Source organism: Saccopteryx leptura, unplaced genomic scaffold (assembly GCF_036850995.1).
Source record: "Saccopteryx leptura isolate mSacLep1 unplaced genomic scaffold, mSacLep1_pri_phased_curated manual_scaffold_20, whole genome shotgun sequence".
Classification (NCBI taxonomy): Eukaryota; Metazoa; Chordata; class Mammalia; order Chiroptera; family Emballonuridae; genus Saccopteryx; species Saccopteryx leptura.
The window spans coordinates 13,337-33,354 of NW_027095702.1; the positions used below are offsets into that span (position 1 = coordinate 13,337).

General features: G+C 36.6%; 1 protein-coding gene and 1 pseudogene across 1 annotated transcript in view; one reads left to right on the forward strand and one right to left on the reverse strand.

The window, feature by feature from the left end:
• Window positions 1–4,767: 4,767 nt before the first annotated feature.
• The window catches only part of LOC136386902 (tRNA-uridine aminocarboxypropyltransferase 2-like), a gene marked incomplete at its 3' end in the record, with an annotated part of 52,038 nt that continues 36,787 nt past the window's right edge, over window positions 4,768–20,018 (reverse strand). Inside the window, exons 3-4 of the mRNA XM_066358022.1 lie at window positions 9,180–9,270; window positions 4,768–4,862 (exon numbers count right to left, since the gene is read on the reverse strand). Of these exons, the coding sequence (XP_066214119.1) occupies window positions 4,768–4,862; window positions 9,180–9,270 (186 nt within the window). The remainder of the gene's footprint in view (window positions 4,863–9,179; window positions 9,271–20,018) is intronic.
• On the forward strand, window positions 5,270–7,698 carry LOC136386907 (large ribosomal subunit protein uL18 pseudogene; annotated as a pseudogene).

Here is a 20,018-nt window from a genome sequence, read left to right on the forward strand (position 1 = left end):
AAATAATAAAAAAGAATCAGACAGAAATGACAAATACAATGTCTGAAATAAAGAATACAATGGAAGGAATTAAAAGCAGGATGGATGAAGCAGAGAATCGAATCAGTGAGTTAGAGGACACAATAAATAAAGGCACGGAAGCAGAGCAGAAAAAAGAAAAGAGACTCAAAAATTCTGAGGAAACTCTAAGAGAGCTCTGTGACAACATGAAGAGAAATAACATCCGCATCATAGGGGTTCCTGAAGAAGAAGAGAAAGAACAAGGGATAGAGACTTTGTTCAAACATATTATAGCGGAAAACTTCCCCCAATTAAGGCAGGAAAACATTTCACATGTTCAGGAAGCACAGAGAACTCCATTAAGGAGAAACCCAAAGAAACCAACACCAAGATACATCATAATTAAATTACCAAAGCTAAATGATAAAGAGAAAATATTAAAATCTGCTAGAGAAAAAAAGATTATCACCTACAAAGGAGCCCCCATAAGGATGACTTCTGACTTCTCAACAGAAACACTTGAGGCCAGAAGGGAATGGCAAAAAATATTCAAAGTAATGCAGAACAAGAACCTACAACCAAGACTACTTTATCCAGCAAGGCTATGATTCAAAATTGAAGGAGAAATAAAAAGCTTTACAGACAAAAAAAAAAACTCAAGGATTTCACTGCAACCAAACCAAGGCTGCAAGAAATGCTAAGGGACCTGTTGTAAACAGATCAAAGGAAAAAAAGAATATAGCAAAAGAGAAAAACAGTTTTAAAGAAAAAAAATGGCAATAAACAATTACATATCAGTAATAACCTTAAATGTTAATGGATTAAATGATCCGATCAAGAGACATAGGGTAGCTGCGTGGATAAGAAAACAGGCCCCATACATATGCTGTCTACAAGAGACACACTTTAAATCAAAAGATGCACACAGACTGAAGATAAAAGGATGGAAAAAAATATTTCACTCAAATGGAAATGAAAAAAAAGCTGGGGTAGCAAGACTTATATCAGACAAAATGGACTTTAAAACAAAGACCATAGTTAGAGATAAAGAAGGTCACTACATAATGATAAAGGGAGCAATCCAAAAGGAAGATATAACCATTATAAATATCTACGCACCTAATATAGGAGCACCTAAATATATAAAGCAGACTTTGATGGACTTAAAGGGCGAGATCAATAGCAATACTATAATAGTAGGGGATTTCAATACCCCATTAACATCATTAGATAGATCCTCAAGAAAGAAAATTAACAAAGAAACAGCAGATTTAAAGGACATATTAGATCAACTCAATTTAATAGATATCTTCAGAACCTTTCACCCTAAAACATCAGAATATACATTCTTTTCAACGCTCATGGTACATTTTCTAGAATAGACCATATGTTAGGGCACAAAAGCAGTCTCAACAAATTTAAGAAGATTGAAATCATATCGAGCACTTTCTCTGATCATAATGGCATTAAACTAGAAATCAACCACAATAGAAAAATTGAAAAACATTCAAACACTTGGAAACTAAATAGCACATTATTAAACAATGAATGGGTTAACATTGAGATAAAGAAAAAATTAAAAAATTCCTAGAAACAAACGATAATGAGCATACATCAACTCAAAATTTATGGGACACAGCAAAAGCAGTCCTGAGAGGGAAGTTTATAGCATTACAGGCATACCTCAAGAAGCTAGAAAAAGCTCAAATAAACAACTTAACCCTGCTCTAAAAGAACTAGAAAAAGAACAGCAAGTAAAGCCCAGAGCTAGTAGAAGGAAGGAAATAATAAAGATCAGAGCAGAAATAAATGACATAGAGGCTAAAGAAACAATACAGAGGATCAATGAAACCAGGAGCTGGTTCTTTGAAAAGGTAAACAAGATCGATGAACCTTTAACAAGACTCACCAAGAAAAAAAGAGAGAAGACTCAAATAAATAAAATTAGAAACAAGAGTGGAGAAATAACAACTGACACAACAGAAATACAAACTATTGTAAGAAAATACTATGAAGAACTGTATGCCAAAAAACTAGACAACCTAGATGAAATGGACAAATTTCTTGAATCATAAAATCTTCCAAAAATCAATCTGGAAGAATCAGAAAACCTAAACAGACCAATTACAACAAATGAGATTGAAACAGTTATCAAAAAACTCCCAAAAAAGAAAAGTCCTGGGCCTGATGGCTTCACAAGTGAATTCTACCAAATATTCAAAGAAGAACTAACTCCTATCCTTCTCAAGCTATTTCAAAAAATTCAAGAGGAAGGAAGACTTCCAAACTCCTTTTATGAGGCGAGTAAAATTCTGATTCCAAAACCAAGCAAAGACAACACACAAAAAGAAAATTATAGGCCAATATCCCTGATGAACTTAGATGCAAAAATCCTCAACAAAATATTAGCAAACCGGATCCAGCAATATACGGAAAAAATCATACACCATGATCAAGTAGGATTTATTCTTGGGAGACAAGGCTGGTACAATATTCGCAAATCAATCAATGTGATTCATCACATAAACAAAAGAAAGGAGAAAAACCACATGATAATTTCAATAGATGCAGAAAAAGCATTTGATAAAGTCCTGCACCCATTCATGATCAAAACTCTCAGCAAAGTGGGAATACAGGGAACATACCTCAACATGATAAAGGCCATCTATGACAAACCCACAGCCAACATCATACTCAATGGGAAAAAATTAAAAGCAATCCCCTTAAGATCAGGAACAAGGCAGGGGTGCCCCCTTTCACCACTCTTATTCAACATAGTTCTAGAAGTCCTAGTCACAGCAATCAGACAAGAATAAGAAATAAAAGGCATCCTAATTGGAAAAGAATAAGTAAAACTATCATTATTCGCAGATGACATGATATTGTATATAGAAAACCCTAAAGTATCAGTCAAAAAACTACTAGACGGATAAATGAATTTGGCAAGGTGGCAGGATATAAAATCAATACTCAGAAATCAAAGGCATTTTTATACACTAATAATGAACTGTCAGAAAGAGAAATCAAGGAATCAATCCCCTTTACCATTGCAACCAAAAAATTAAAATACCTAGGAATAAATCTAAGAAGGGAGATTAAAGACTTGTACTCGGAAAATTATAAAACATTGATAAAAGAAATCAGGGAAGATACGAATAAGTGGAGGCATATACCATGCTCATGGTTAGGAAGAATAAACATCATTAAAATGTCTATATTACCCAAAGCAATTTATAAATTCAATGTAATACCGATAAAATACCAATGACTTACTTCAAAGATATAGAACACATATTCCAAAAATTTATATGGAACCAAAAAAGAACATGAATAGCCTCAGCAATCTTGAAAAGGAAGAAAAAAGCGGGAGGTATCACACTTCCAGATATCAAGTTATATTATAAGGCCATTGTACTCAAAACAGCATGGTACTGGCATAAGAACAGGCACATAGATCAATGGAACAGAACAGAGAACTCAGAAATAAACCCACAGCTCTATGGACAACTGATATTTGACAAAGGAGGTAAGGCAATACAATGGAGTAAAGACAGCCTCTTCAACAAATGGTGTTGGGAAAACTGGACAGCTACCTGCAAAAAAATGAAACTAGACCACCAACTTACACCACTCACAAAAATAAACTCAAAATGGATAAAAGACTTGAATGTAAGCCATGAAACCATAAGCATCTTAGAAGAAAACATAGGCAGTAAGCTCTCTGACATCTCTCGCAGCAATATATTTGCTGATTTGTCTCCACAGGCAAGTGAAATAAAAGACAGGATAAACAAATAGGACTTTATCAAACTAAAAAGCTTCTGCACAGCTAAAGACAATAAGAACAGAATAAAAAGACAAACTACACAATGGGAGAATATATTTGACATAGCGTCTGATAAGGGGTTAATAACCAAAATTTATAAAGAACTTGTAAAACTTAATACCAGGAAGACAAACAATCCAATCCAAAAATGGGCAAAAGAAATGAATAGACACTTCTCCAAAGAGGACACACAGATGGCCAACAGGCATATGAAAAAATGTTCAACATCACTAATGATTAGAGAAATGCAAATTAAAACCACAATGAGATATCACCTCACACCAGTCAGAATGGCACTCATCAATAAAACAACACAGAATAAGTGCTGGAGAAGATGTGGAGAAAAGGGAACCCTCTTGCACTGCTGGTGGGAATGCAGACTGGTGCAGCCACGGTGGAAAACAATATGGAGATTCCTCAAGAAATCAAAAATCGAACTGCCTTTTGACCCATCCATACCACTGTTAGGAATATACCCAAGAACACCATAGCACTGTTTGAAAAGAAGAAATGCACCCCCATGTTTATGGCAGCATTGTTCACAATAGCAAAGATTTGGAAACAGCCCAAGTGTCCATCAGAGGATGAGTGGATTAAAAAGCTTTGGTATATATATACTATGGAATACTACTCAGCCATAAGAAATGATGACATAGGATCTTTTACAACAACATGGATGGGCCTTGATAACATTATACTGAGTGAAAGAAGTAAATCAGAAAAAACTAAGAACTATATGATTCCATACATAGGTGGGACATAAAGATGAGACTCAGAGACATGAACAACAGTGTTGGGGTTACAGGGTGGGGGGAGGAGAGGGAGGGGCACAAAGATCATGGCCTTTCAGCATTTGCCATATAAAGAAAAAAAAAAAAGAAAATTTTAAATATCTATGTAGAAAAAAAAAGTATTTTAAGTTGCCCTAAAAGTTAATTTACCTTTCTTCACTGAAGTGACGACCAATCTTGACTTTACACTTGTCCTGGGGGAGGCATGCTGCTAGTAGAGGAACTGTCAGCAACACTTTGCTTTCCTGTAATTAAAAAATTAATTAACATGTAGATTTTATTTTACTTAGACAAACACAGTTTTAAACATTTATGATGAACATCTGATTCATAACATACAGAATTTTCACGTTTTTCAGACCAGTTTTTAATAAAAAGAACTATAGTTTCTCTGATTTATCAGTAGTAAATATACTACAGATATAGGTTTTAATTCTACCTGAGTATGTTTAGAGGTTGATCAAACAAGATAACATCAAATCATGGTTAAAATAATAAAAAATATAAGTTTGGCCTGACTGGTGGTAGTAGTGGATAGAGCATCAACCTGGGACACTGAAGTCCCAGGTTCAAAACCCCAAGGTCACCAGTTGGAAGACAGGCTCATCTGGCTTGAGTGCAGGGTCACAAGCTTCAGCGCAGAATCATCAACATGATCCCAAGGTCGCTGGCTTGAGCCCAAAGGTTGCTGGCTTGAAGCCAAAGGTCGCTGGCTTGAGCAAGGAGTCACTGGCTTGACTCGAGCCCCCTACCCTGCCATCAAGGCACATATGAGAAGCAATCAATGAACAACTAAAGTGACACAATTACAAGTTGTTGCTTCTCATCTCTCTCCCTTCCTGTCTCTCTCTCTCTAAAAAATAAGTAAATTCATGTTTAACTAAATTCAATTATTTATTCTAAAAAACTTTTTATTCCAATAGTAATTAAATTTTCTAGAATGTAATCTCGAAGATAACTGCCTAGATATTTATGCCCAGAAAGCAAGGAACTGTTCAAAACTAGACAATGGAGCATATCAATGGCACACAGAAGCCCATCTTAAAGAGCTCCCAATGGCCAAACTGGAACATTGAGCAACAAATAAGTAACACAGTATTTGGATTATAACAAAGTATAAAATATAAAGCCCAAGCTGACACAAATAAGTAAATGGGAGAAAAGAGACAAACCTTCCTTACAGAAAGAATTTCCAATAATAAATATAAATAATTTCCACTCAAGGGAATGGAGCATAATCTCTCCCTCCTACTTGAGTATGGGCTAAATATATAACCTTGCTTCCAAAGAATAAAGAGGATGGACATGGAAGAAAAATTACTTTAGAGTAGAGAAATCTGGTGACCATTTGTATAAATTCCATTAACTATCACAATCATTTCTTTTCTTCAATGTCCTACCATCCAACACTAAAAACTACCTTTCATGTCACAGAATTCTATGCTTTATCTCAGTAGAGTAAGGTGATTAGCTATTCTGCCTTAGCCTCCTAGCTTTCTTGGTTATCTTCATTTACAATGCTCAGTCACTCTCTGGCTTTCTTCATTGGCCCAAGTAGGAATATCTGCTTCATCAAATAAGTAACAGAGCCCCTTTCTACTCGGCCTACCTACATCCAGCCCAACATTATCAATTTATATAATTCTGTTTATATGTATCTTCACAGTGAATATTTTGACTATTTTAAAAAATGACAATGCCCTTAAAGAATATAAAACACTGCTTACATTAGGAATATTATTTACTCAGCAAATTAATACACAGAACCATAATGTTACATATAAATTTACTAGAATAGGTAAAAATAAATAAATTTATAATTAAATTACTTTAATAACAGAAAAGAAAAAGTATTGCACCCCTCTCCCCCCATCCCCATGGAAGCTGTTCTGGGCCTGCATGTTTGTAGTGAGCTATGGGCATGAGTCTATCTTTCACAGTAATTACATTTTTAAAGTTGTCTCAAAAGTAAGACCTACTTCAAGAGATGCAAAGTGAAATTTAGAAGACGAGGAAGAGAGGGTAAAACCAGTTACTATGCCTGGAAATACATGATAATCAGGATAAAAATAAGTGCAACACACCCAAATACAGGATAACAGTTCATGTAACCAACAGAGATATCATTTGTTAGATTGCTTGTGCCCATATAGAAGGATGTATGAAAGTCTGTGCATCTTATGCTCATGAACTCCCAAAGTGTGCTCTAAAGGTTGGCTGCATCACATTGTACTGGTCTGGTGCTGGCCTGCAGGCTTCTCAACACATTTGAAATGGACAAGATCTCTGAAGGTCAAATGGAGGTGACTAAGACGAATACAATTTGGAAAGCACCAGGTTGATGGTCAACCTGCTGCCTTCACCTGCTATTTGGATGCAGGGCTCTCCAGAACTACTACTGGAAATCAAGTTTTGGGGAGGTGTGATTAGAGTCTCGTCTATCCTCATAGTACCAAATGATTCCCTGGTTATGATTCAGAGAACAAGGAATTCAATGCAGAAGTACATTGGAAGCACATCATGGGTCAGAACACTGCAGGGTGTATATGTTACCTACAGAGAATCAACATTAGAGTAACTAAAGTTAACAATCAAATCAGTAATTTGGAAGATAAAGCAGAAAACACCCAATCAGAACAGCAAAAAAGAAAAAAAAGAATCCAAAAATATGAAAAGATTTTAAGGAGTCTCTGGGACAACATCCAGCATACCAACATTCACAACATAGGGGTGCCAGAAGGAGAAGAGAACAAGAAACTGAAAACCTATTTGAAGAGTGAATGACAGAAAACTTACCTAATCTGGTGAAGGAAGTAGACATACAAGCCCAGGAAGTATAGAGAATCCCAAAAAAGATAAACCAAACGAGCCCCATATTAAGATACAACATAATTAAAATGCTAAAGGTTAAAGATGAAGAGAAAAATCTTAAAAGTAGCAACAGAAAAGCAGTTAGTTACTTATAAGGAAGTTCCCAAAAGACTGTCAGCTGATTTTTCAACAGAAACTGCAGATCAGAAGGGACTGGCACAAAATATTCAAACTGATGAAATGCACAGACCTACAACCAAGATTACCTAACAAAGTTATTATATAGAATCCACAGACAGATAAAGAGCTTCCCCAACAAGAAAAGCTAAAGTTCATAGCCACCACACCAATATTACAAGAAATATTAAGGACACATCTTTAAGAAGAAGGGAATGAAGATTAAAAATACAAATAATAAAATGGCAATAACTACATATCTATGAAAAATCACTTCAAATGTAAATCAAGACATTAAAAGACATAGGGTGGCTAAATGGATAAGAAAACATGACCCTCACATATGATGCCTACAAGAGACTTACTTCAGATCAAAAGACCAAATAGACTGAAAGTAAAAAGTTGGAAAAAAGACATTTCATGAAAATGAAAACAAACAAAAAAGAGCTGAGGTAGCAATACTTCTACCAGACAAAACAGACTTTTAAGAAAGGCTCTATATCAAGAGACAAAGAAGGACCAGCAATTCTACTTGTGGACATTTATCTGAAAAACCCAAAAAACTAAATTGAAAAGATCTATACACCTATATGTTCATTGCAGCATTATTTACAATAGCCAAGATATGAAGCAACCTAAGTGACCACCAGTGAATTAATGGATAAAGAAGTGGTGCAAATATGCAATAAATGAAATGTGACTCAGCCATAACAAAGGATACCTTGCTATCTGCAACAACATGGATGGGCCCAGGGGGTACTGAGTGGAGTGAAATAAGTCAACAAAGAAAAACAAATGCCATATGATTTCACTTGTATGTAGAATCTAAAAAACAAAATATACAAACAAATAAAACGAAAGCAAACTCATAAATACAGAGAACATTTTGACTATAGCCTGATGGGAGGGGGGTCGGGGAGACAGATGAAAAAGGGGAAGGTATTAAGAAGTACAAAATGGTAGTTACAAAACAGTCGTGGGGATATAAAGTGTAACATAGAAAATATAGCCACTAATACTGTAATAACTATGTATAGTGTCAGATTGGTACGAGATATATCAGGGTGATCTCTTCATAAGTTAAATAAATGTCTACTCACTATATTGTACACATGAAACTAATATAATACTGTATTTCAACTTTAATTGAAAAATAAAAATTATTATAAAACAGTAGAAATAAAAACAAAAAGTTGAAAGTTACTTCTATTTTAACACGACATTAATGAATATAAACTATGATCAAATCATTTAAAAAGCAATGGTTTTCGTAGCTCTTTACTCACAAAAGTCTCATTTTTCCTTCACACAAAATTGTTGAAGTTCCGTATTTCTATACTATCCAAAAATAACAGCTTTTATAAAATAACATCATTTTATCTATTTCCAAAGCATATGGCACTATACTACTATATAATATATAAAAGAAACTATTTTCTCCCAAAAAGAAAGCATTTTTCATTGATTAATTTCCAGAAATGCTGAAGGGCTAGGAGGAATGAGTGTGTTCATCTGTGTCTTTCCTCTTGTACAGTAATATTCTATTTCAAATTCTGTTTTTTACAAAATCTTACCTCTGCCGGATGCTGAATTATGTACAAGTGGGTAGAGATGTGCAGAGGATGCACTGGTAGAAATGGACACAAACACACTTTCTGAGGCCGGCTAAAGGGCAGAAGGAAAAAGAAATGTTTACAATACAATTATACGGCAAAAACCTATAACTTGAACATAATCCAATTTCATTATATAAAGATCTGCTAACGTTGCTTTCTTTTAAAATGAAACATTAAGAATGAATTTAATCACTCAGACTTTAAATATGAGAATTTGGGAAAAGATTCAGGTAAATTCTTTACCATCTATATAGATCAAAGTACCTGAAAATATCTTGTCTTAGTTATCTGTAGTAGAAGCAAACTCGTAAGTCACCACCACGGTCTTTTTTTTTTTTTTTTTTTTTTGTATTTTTCTGAAGCTGGAAATGGGGAGAGACAGTCAGACAGACTCCCGCATGCGCCCGACCGGGATCCACCTGGCACGCCCACCAGGGGCGACGCTCTGCCCACCAGGGGGCGATGCTCTGCCCCTCCGGGGCTTCGCTCTGCCGCGACCAGAGCCACTCTAGAGCCCGGGGCAGAGGCCAAGGAGCCATCCCCAGCGCCCGGGCCATCTTTGCTCCAATGGACCCTTGGCTACGGGAGGGGAAGAGAGAGACAGAGAGGAAGGAGGGGATGGGGCGTGGAGAAGCAAATGGGCTCTTTTTTTATGTGCCCTGGCCGGGAATCGAACCCGGGTCCCCCGCACGCCAGGCTGACGCTCTACCACTGAGCCAACCGGCCAGGGCCCCAACAGTCTTTTCATTCATGAAGCAACACATTCCAAATCAAGAACATATCTCATATCAAAGAGAAACCTGGCAACTTTTCTAAATCATCTGAATCTGAAGTAGGAGGAAACAATATGATGATAAAATATTAGAACAAAATTATTACCACCTAGAAGAGAGTTCTAATCAAATTTAGGCATCGATCAACAGAGAGAGCTGACTAACTGAAAAGAAACCCAAATAGCAGCCACCAAACTACACTTGGCTAGAATTATATCCACAGAGTGTCTACCTATTTTCTGTTTGCTATTGTTGATTTTGTTGTTTTTATTTTACTTACTTTTTAGTGCTTTACTGCTGTTTCAGTACCATTTAATACTCATTAAAAAACTCAGATATAATAATAGGGTGTGACTCCCATCTGAGTCTTCCATCCTAGAGCATTCTCTCTAGGGGTAACCAATAATCAGTTTCTTGTGTGTCCTTCCAAAGGAATTGTAGGAACATATATGGATATTTCACCATGAAATCCTACATTTGATATGTGTGTTTATGGTACAAAATTCACCAAGCACCCATATACAGTATATGATGAAAGTAAATTTTCACAACAGATCACTAGTACAGACATATAACATTACAGTAGTATACACGTGAATGTTCTAACAAAGGAAATTCACAACAGCATACTAACTACTACAAAACTGGCCGCTATCATTTATTTCTGTAATTTTCCTTATGCAGTTATAGCTTAAAGTCAGAAATGTTTGTATTAACAAACCATAAAGTGTGAGTAAATGAGTTCAATTATATCTACTACCTTATTTTACAAGAAACTGTCAAACCCATGCTCCTGCTTAAGAAATTATCTACATGGTAATCTTACAGAGAGGTATAAATGTATTTTACAATATGACCATACTCCCCTCTCCATCATCAAAACTAAAATGGATGATTAACACACAGAAAACCAATATACGTGCTTTCCAGTGACACAGGAAATGATCTGGTATCATTACTGTGCCCTACACTGAATTTCCTCTCAGGAATGGGAGCAGATTTTAGGAATAAATTCATTCAGTAGTCACAAGAAGAGTAAACACAGAAAGGAGTAGAGAGTGACTCATTTAACTAGGTTTATAGACAAACACATCAAGGGCTATGATTGAAAACGATTCTTCATTCAGTGGAATAAAGAGAATGAAGCACATTAAACTTCTAAAATTTTAAGTTTCTGACTTTTTCATATGAAACTATATGACTGAAATGTGCAATTATCAGTAAGATTCTTTTATAAAATGTAATTTCAGATCAGATGAAGCCATTTAAAAATTCAGAATTTAATTTAATATAAACTTAAGTATCTGTAAATTGTATGATTCTAAGAATACAAAAGAATGCAAACAAATAATAATAAGTCAAATGACCTAGGCAGGAAACGTCGGTATATCAACAGAGCCAAAGGACAGCAAAATCCAATCAAGTCAACAGGCTGGGGGGGAAGCTGCAGATTTCTATGGGTGGCAGAAAACTAGGTAAATAAATAAAAAAAATAACATCTTTAGCTCATTATATAATGGTGATTTATAAGTCCTTAGTATGATAGTTCAGACAGTGCAAAGACTGCTCTGATATAGGTAGTTTTGAATTTCAAAATTTCATCTCTGATCAAAACGTCTGTTCAGAAAAGTAAGGAGAAAAAACAGCAACAACAAAACCTGTTACCTGGGATTGTAATTTCCTAACTGAGAAGATATCTTTGAACTTTAGGAATATTGAGTTCCACTTCCAGGATGATAGGGAATGTTGCTTCACAGACCCACTCCACAATGAAACAAGCAACTGACAAAAATTATTTTTAGAAAACAACTAAAGTCTGGAAATTGTCTTAAGGGCATATTTGAATAAACAAAAAACAGAGAACGAGATAGGTAAGCAGAGCACACCTGAAGTCAGAACAAATCTCAAAGAGTAGCCACCAAAACTACCTCTATCACAATGAGTATCAGGCTGCTGAGCCATTTATGCCAAAGAGCAGTGTTTTTCAACTACCAACCCATAATTCACGGACTGGTCTGCAAGAAATTTCATGCCAGTCAAAAAAAAGTTAATCACTCTGATTTTATATGAAGATTGTAGACCTTAGTTGAATTTGCTTATGCTCAGAGTAATTTCTGCCTGAGCAGTCCCTGAAATAATTCTCCTATTTTCACCTGTCCCCAAGTGTAAAAAGGTTCAAAACCACTGCCCTAGGGCACTGCATCAAAATGTAGAACAGTCATCTAGTAATTAGTGGAGCCTAACTGGCAGGACCTAATACCAAAAGAAGAAAGCAGCTTTCAGAGAAAGATCTGAAAAGGAGACACTCAAAGAGAACTCTGCTAAAGCCACTGTAATAGTGGTTTGCAAAATTGGGCTAATAAAACAAAAACCTCAGAATTGTACACTTTAAAAGGATAAATGTCATGGCATGTGAATCATATTTTAATAAAGCTGTTATTTCAAAAAGTGGAAAATGGAATGGAAAATGAATGTTCAACCTAACTAGTAACAGAGGCATTTTTATCAGTGTTTGACATGATGTTATTTATCTGAAGGTGGGTTTCCTCTATACAAAGTAAACCACATGAGGGCAAGAACCTGGCCTACATTTTCCACTTTTATATCTCAGCCTCTAGTATAGTGGGCTATCAATAAATTCTGATGAATATATGAAGGAATATCTGGATGCCTTTCTCCAACACATAATTTCTTATCCTATTCCTTCATTTTCTTACATATTGTTGGGCAAATGAATTTGTAAAATTTGTATTATTTGAGTTTGCTCACTTTCATTGTTAAAAATGGCACTGTTCTATGAAATTGCTAATTACCTTCCTGCTTGGGAAGGTCCATTGCTATGCTAATGTGAGATGGAGGAATGGTTTTTGACACCAGAAAGGTTTAAAAAGGAGAGAAGAAGAAGAAGGAAGAGGAGGAAGAAGGAAACCAAGATGGCAGGGTGCTGAAGAAGCCAGTTTGTGCAGAGAGAAGGGAGAAGATGTGCAGATGGGGAAGCAGAGGTGACTGAGCCGGTGGGGGCCTCTGATTCAAGGAAAAACAGGAGAAGATTCTCCATGTTGCGGAACCGAAATGTGTAAGTGGGTTTGGGAGCCGTAAGTGAAAGGGAAGTGCTTTTCCCTTTGTGTATTTGCTCGCCTGCCAGTGTGAGGCAGAATAAAGGAATAGCCCACCATTTTTTGGCTCCACTGTTCCGTCTGTCCGAATTCAATGAGAACCTACACCTGCAAGACCACAACAGCAGCGTCTGCTGGCCATACACATATCAAATACAGATCTCTTCTTCAATTCCTCTCTAATACTTAAGCAATTCTTTATTAATTTAAACGAAATTCAGAGTCTCAGATCTTCCTTTGTTATCATTTGTGATCATTCTAGTAAGGAGCAGTACAGGAGGCAAAAATAATTACTAAAGAAAATATTTACTAAACAAAAAAGAAAATATTTACTAATAAAAAGAGCTAAGCACTTTATATGTAAATACTGTAATAGTAGTTTGCAAAATTGGGCTAATAAAACAAAAACCTCAGAACTAATTGTTTTGGCTTATGCTTTGACATGCTCATAAAACATCATTACCTATTTATTTAAAATCATGTCTCCTTTATTAACCTAAATCTAATTTCACTTACACCAAACTAAAAAACTATAGCTCTTTAGAATATTCTGTATTACAACTGATCAACTTTATATTTAGCAAGTTACTTTACAATATGAATTTGTGCTTGAGTATAATTTAACAGCAATTTTCCTCATAATTTCCTCCTCCACAATGATCTGTATACGATGTGCTGATGATTAGCTTTCAAAATGTTAAACTATCTCCTACCAAACTAGTAGACAACTGTACAATAATGCCTCTCCTCAATCTAAAATCTTACAAAAATTCTTCCTACATCCAAACTTAACTCTTAAAGATTTAAATATTTCAAATTAATACTGGATTAAACGATTTATAAATTCAGCACATTTTTATTCAAATATAATTGTATGCCCAATTTATATGCCAGATTAGGCACCTGGGACAACAAAACAAAGATTCCTGTTCTCGTGGAGCTTATTTGTCCTGGATGTGCCAGAAAATTCCTTCCTTCCTTTGAACTTATATAGTTCACAGGAAAAAAGTAAAAGAAAAATTACACATCAAAACACTGTTTATAAATAATGAACATTAATTTAAAATAAAAACGAAACTGCTTCTAGAATTTGTATAGAATAAGAAAGGAAAACTGATAAGTGAACAAGCATCAACTGACAATGCCATTATCTTGCTATGTCATCTTGAGTGCATCACAGGTTTTCCAAGCTCTTCCTTTAAATAACTAGAAATAAAGTACCAAGAAAGTTCTAGGGAATAACTACTGAGTGAATTGTAGGCAAATGTTATAAAATTGTAATCACTTATCACTATTATTTTGCAGCTCATGTATAACAGAATGACCTAAGTAAGAGCTGAGCTCTTTCCCTCTTCCCCATGTATAACACATTGGAAATGTATTATAAGTACTGTTTTCCATCATTGTGGTTTATTTTCTTTAAAATACAAATGATCTAATTAATCTTAATTATATTCCTAAAATATAAATGAAATTTTCAAATAATTTCCCTGAGGAAATTTTATAAAATAAGCTTTTTTTCTTTATTTTCTCATTAAGGATTATAGGAATAAATATGTAGGATTCCTGTCAGACTCAGATTGACAGGCTTCTGAAGTGAAATCTGTAATACAAGAGTAATCTGTCTCTCTGGGCATGCTATCTCTGATAACCAGAAGGCAAATGAAATGAAAGCTGAAATGTGACCAGAGATGCTAGAACCAATAAAACACATTTTTCAAAAAATTTAATAAAATTTCATACATAATATTCATTGAAAATGACTTTTCTCCTAATACTAATTTATCAAGAAAACCTCACATAGACTAGTGAAGGTTTTACAAAGGGAAATTATTAGTTTTAAAGATTGATTTTACCCACTTAAAGAAAAGCAAAGTACAATAGAAAACACAGTTAAAAATAGCTGCACCTCAAAATTTCTCAATAATCACATACAAATTTTTATAGTCTCAACAGAATGAAAAAGCAAAGAAAAAAGAGTTTTATCACATTCAATGATTAGTGAATAGAGCACTCCATTACACATAAAAATGCCAACAACTTGGTAATTTTTTAAATACAAGCATTGAAAAGCTAAACAAACCAGTGCCCTCTCTGTCACTGTAAAGAAAAACTTTATTTGCCACTATTAACTGTAGTTTTTAAATACTTCTGAACTATATTCAATATAACCAATTTTTTAAAAGGCTCTTCTTTATTAATTTATTATGGTAAACTTTTACCTCATAAAGAGAAGAAAAATAGATAACTTCTACTATGTCTGATTGCTTCAAATATAAATAACAATAATATTATCATACCTCCCCAAATTATTTTTATCACTACACTTTTCCGACTTCAGGAGTAGAGGAAGGATAAGCTTAGAAAATAAAATCATGTTATAGGAAAGGAAGCAAGTCTATAAAGAAAATAAGTATCTTTAGTTGAGACTTTCAGAGACTCGTGCCCAGACCACGCCTAAAGCAGGGCTCTCTAAAGTAAGTTAAATAAAATGACCCAATGGGGTATAAAAGAAAAGAAAATCACTTCTATTTATAATTAAGTGTTACTAATAATTAGTATGTAGAATAACAAACCCTCCTTGGATTGGTATAGTAGATGCTAATGCATCAAGATATGTGGTATCCTGATAGAAAAGGAGAAGTTCTATATCATGGAGTGTTAACAATGGCACTTGCAAAAAACTATATACAACCACAAAGAATCTATATTGAAAAAAGTCTAACTACACAGTCATTATTAACAAATACATGACAGAGCTGTTTCTTATATCTAGTTCAAACTCTTGTTTAGAATTAAAAATCTAATCAAAGGATGACGTCAGAGTAATGGCGGGGTAGGAAGCGATTCCGATAAATCTCCCCCAAAACTCAACAAGATCTTCAACCAGAAACAGAAAAACCTATACCTGGAGCCTCCAGATGCTTCGCAATACACCCAAAGGTATGGTCGAGTGAAAAATTGGCTAAATATATAACCAAACCCCGAAGGAAATAGGGAGTAAGAAATGCTCCACCTTCCTCACTAACCTAAACAGGGCGGCTTTCTCTGGTAACTGTGAATATAGAAACTGAGGCGGGCAAAGGGGGTGAATAGATTCAGGACACGGCACAAACGGCTGAACCAGGCTGTGGCACGGAGATCCAAGCCGAGGAAAAACTGATCCTGTGGCAACCCGGGCAATACAAGCTAACACTCACGCCTAACCCAAACAAAGAAAGACAAGCGGGGCGGCCATTTTACCCAGTCTCCTGGTTGGTGCGCAGTTAGTGGGCGAGAGATTTCTTCCTAGGCCCCGAAAGTGGGTGCCCGTGTTGCCCCATGGAGAGGCAGGGTCAGAGGCCTTTCTGTGGGCCGAGGGCAGAGTCTCTGGGCAGCCCCAGCGCCCTGGGAAAGCCACGCACGGGAGGGAGTGAGAACTAATTCCAACGGTGGAAATTTTCCGTGCTGCTGGGGGTTTCACTCAGAGGGAAACGCGGCCGGCCTCATATCCTGGTTTGCGCGCGCAGATAGTGAATGAGAGATTCCTCCGAGTGCCTCGGCAGTGCGCGCCCGTGTTATCGCACAGAGGGGCAGAGTCAGGGGCCTTTGTGTGGGCCAAAGCGGAATCTCGGGCCGCCCCAGCGCCTTGCAAAAGCCGCGCACTGGGGACGGAGCGAGACTCAATTCCAACGCTGCAACTTTTCCCTGCGGTTGGGGGTTTCACTCAGAGCGTGAGACTGCTGGCCGGATATCCTGGTCTGCGCACGCAGCCAGTGAGTGAGAGTTTCCTCCAAGCGCCCCGGAAGTGGGCGCCCGCCTGTGTTACCGGACAGAGTGGCAGACAGAGCCAGAGGTCTTTGAGTGGGCGGAAAGCCCGCCTGATTATGCTAGCAGCTCTGACTGACTGAGCCTTACCCAGAGCCCTGTGCTGAGTGGAAATAGAGTGGGGAGTTGCCAGCTCTTTGAGCCTCTTACTATCCAGGCAGAGGCAGCAGCAACTCCATAGCTGGATTATCAGGCTACTAATTGAGGAAGGAAAGACTAGGAGAAAGGCTCCAGGAACACGGACTCTCTCACTGTCGGAGCCTATAAATGCTAATAGCCTCGACTGCCAACGAGACTAAAGCACAATACATGACATTGCCATAGAGACTTATCAACTGCAAACCTCTACCTGAGCGTGCCAAAGGGGCAGAACCCGGGGTACAGAGTCACTGACCAGGAAGAGGGAGAGAAAAGAAAAAGCAAGAAGATAACCTCTCAAAATCAAGAATAATCTGCAGACTTTATAACCTATCCCATTTTATTATATTTGTTCATTTGTTTCTCTTATCTTCATTCTTGATACTTTTTTTCCTCCTCCAATTTGGCCGATTAACTCTCTGCCGGTCTTACTCTCTCCTCTCCTTGAACTACACTACCCGTAAGTGTTACATCTCCCATTATCTTTTCTCTTCTCTTCCTTTCTCTCTATGAGGGTTGCACTCCAAAACCCTTAACTCTCTCTCTCTCTCTCTCCTTTCTTTTTTCTTCTATTAGTGGTTCCCTCTTTTTTTCTCTCTCTCTCTTTCTTTTCTCCCTCTATATTAGTTTCTTCCTTTCTCCTTTACATCTCCTCTCATTCAAACCTCAATAACAAACAAATTATCTTATCTGGGACTCAAACTTATGTTTGTGGCATTTTTGGGGGGGTTTACTTCACCTTTTTAACTCACTAGCAGTGCTCCCATCCCTGGCTCTCCATTTTATCTAGTTCTTATTCCACTAAATACAATAGTAATTTTTTAATTTGTCTCCCCATTTTTCCGTTTTCCTCTTATTCCTCTCATCATAAGTCTTAGACAACCAACACCTAAAAGCAAATCATTTTATTCTTGACCCAAATTTTTTCCTTATTTGCTTTTTGTGGGTCCATACACTCTTTTTTTTTCTTTTTTTCTTTTTTTTTTGCCCCTTTATTACTTTTCCCCAATTCAGGCCCTCCATCACAGGCATTGTTTGTTATAATTCACAGTTCACCACAAGATTTTCTCAAGAAAGAGGGGAGAGGAGAGGAGAGGAAAAAAGGAGGGGGGGAATAATTTCCTTTTTAAAAAAATTTTTATTTTATTATATTTTTCTTTATTTCATTATTAATTTTTTTTAAAAAAAAAAACTATTTTCGATTTTTTATTTTTTTATTATTTTTTTAACTTTTTATTCTTTATTAAATCTCATTAATACTATCAACAAAACCACCCTCAGATGCCATTAAGGAAGAGAAAATCGAATATCATGGATACAAAAGAAAGAGAGGTAACACAGCTAGATGAGGAAAAATCTATGGAGAAAAAATTTAATATATTGGAAACCTTGGAGCTAAATGACAGAGAATTCAAGATAGAAATCCTAAAAATCCTCCTAGATATACAAGAAAACACAGAAAGACAATTTAGTGAGCTCAGAAAACAACTCAAGGAACACAAAGAATATATGTCCAAGGAAATTGAAACTATAAAAACAAATCAAACAGAGATGAAAAACTCAATTCACGAGCTGAAAAACGAAGTAACAAGCTTAGCTAATAGAACAGGTCAGATAGAAGAGAGGATTAGTGAAATAGAAGACAAGCAACTTGAGGCACAGCAGAGAGAAGAAGAAAGAGACTCAAAATTAAAAAAAATGAGATAGCCCTACAAGAATTATCTGACTCCATCAAAAAGAATAACATAAGAATAACAGGTATAACAGAGGGAGAAGAGAGAGAAAATGGAATGGAGAACATACTCAAACAAATAATAGATGAGAACTTCTCAAGCATGTGGAAAGAACTAAAGCCTCAACTACAAGAAGCAAACAGAACTCCGAGTTTTCTTAACCCCAACAAACCTACTCCAAGGCATATCATAATGAAATTGACACAAACCAACAGCAAAGAAAAAATTCTCAAGGCAGCCAGGGAAAAGAAGAATACAACATATAAAGGAAGGCCCATTAGATTATCATCAGAATTCTCAGCAGAAACTCTACAAACTAGAAGAGAGTGGACCCCAATATTTAAAGTCCTGAAAGAGAGGAACTTTCAGCCATGAATACTATACCCATCAAAGCTATCCTTCAAATATGAAGGAGAAATAAAAACATCACAGATACAGAAAAGATGAGGGAATTTATCATCAGAAAACCCCCACTCTAGGAATTACTAAAGGGGGTTCTCCAATCAGATACAAAGAACAAAAAAAAAACAGAGCCACAAGTAAAAGCTCCAAGAAGAACACAATAAAACCAAATTTAAACTGTGACAACAACAAAAAGAAAGAGGGGGAGAAGATGGAGATTAACAGTAGCAAAGGACGATGGAGTGCAAAAGTACTCACAAAATAGTTCGCTACAATGAACAGGGTAGGGACCCTTTTTCATTATTCAAAGGTAACCATCATTGAAAAAACCACCACAGAAGCACATGAGATAAAAAAGATAGCAACAGAGGAAAGATGTATGGAATACAACCAAATAAAAACAAAAGATAGAAAAACGAAAGTGTGGCTCAGCGGTAGAGCGTCGGCCTAGCGTGCGGAGGACCCAGGTTCGATTCCCGGCCAGGGCACATAGGAGAAGCGCCCATTTGCTTCTCCACCCCTCCGCCGCGCTTTCCTCTCTGTCTCTCTCTTCCCCTCCCGCAGCCAAGGCTCCATTGGAGCAAAGATGGCCCGGGCGCTAGGCATGGCTCTGTGGCCTCTGCCTCAGGCGCTAGAGTGGCTCTGGTCGCAATATGGCGATGCCCAGGATGGGCAGAGCATCGCCCCCTGTGGGGAAGAGCACAGCCTCTGGTGGGCGTGCCGGGTGGATCCCGGTCGGGCGCATGCGGGAGTCTGTCTGACTGTCTCGCCCTGTTTCCAGCTTCAGAAAAAAGAAAAATAAATAAATAAATAAATAAATAAAAAAGA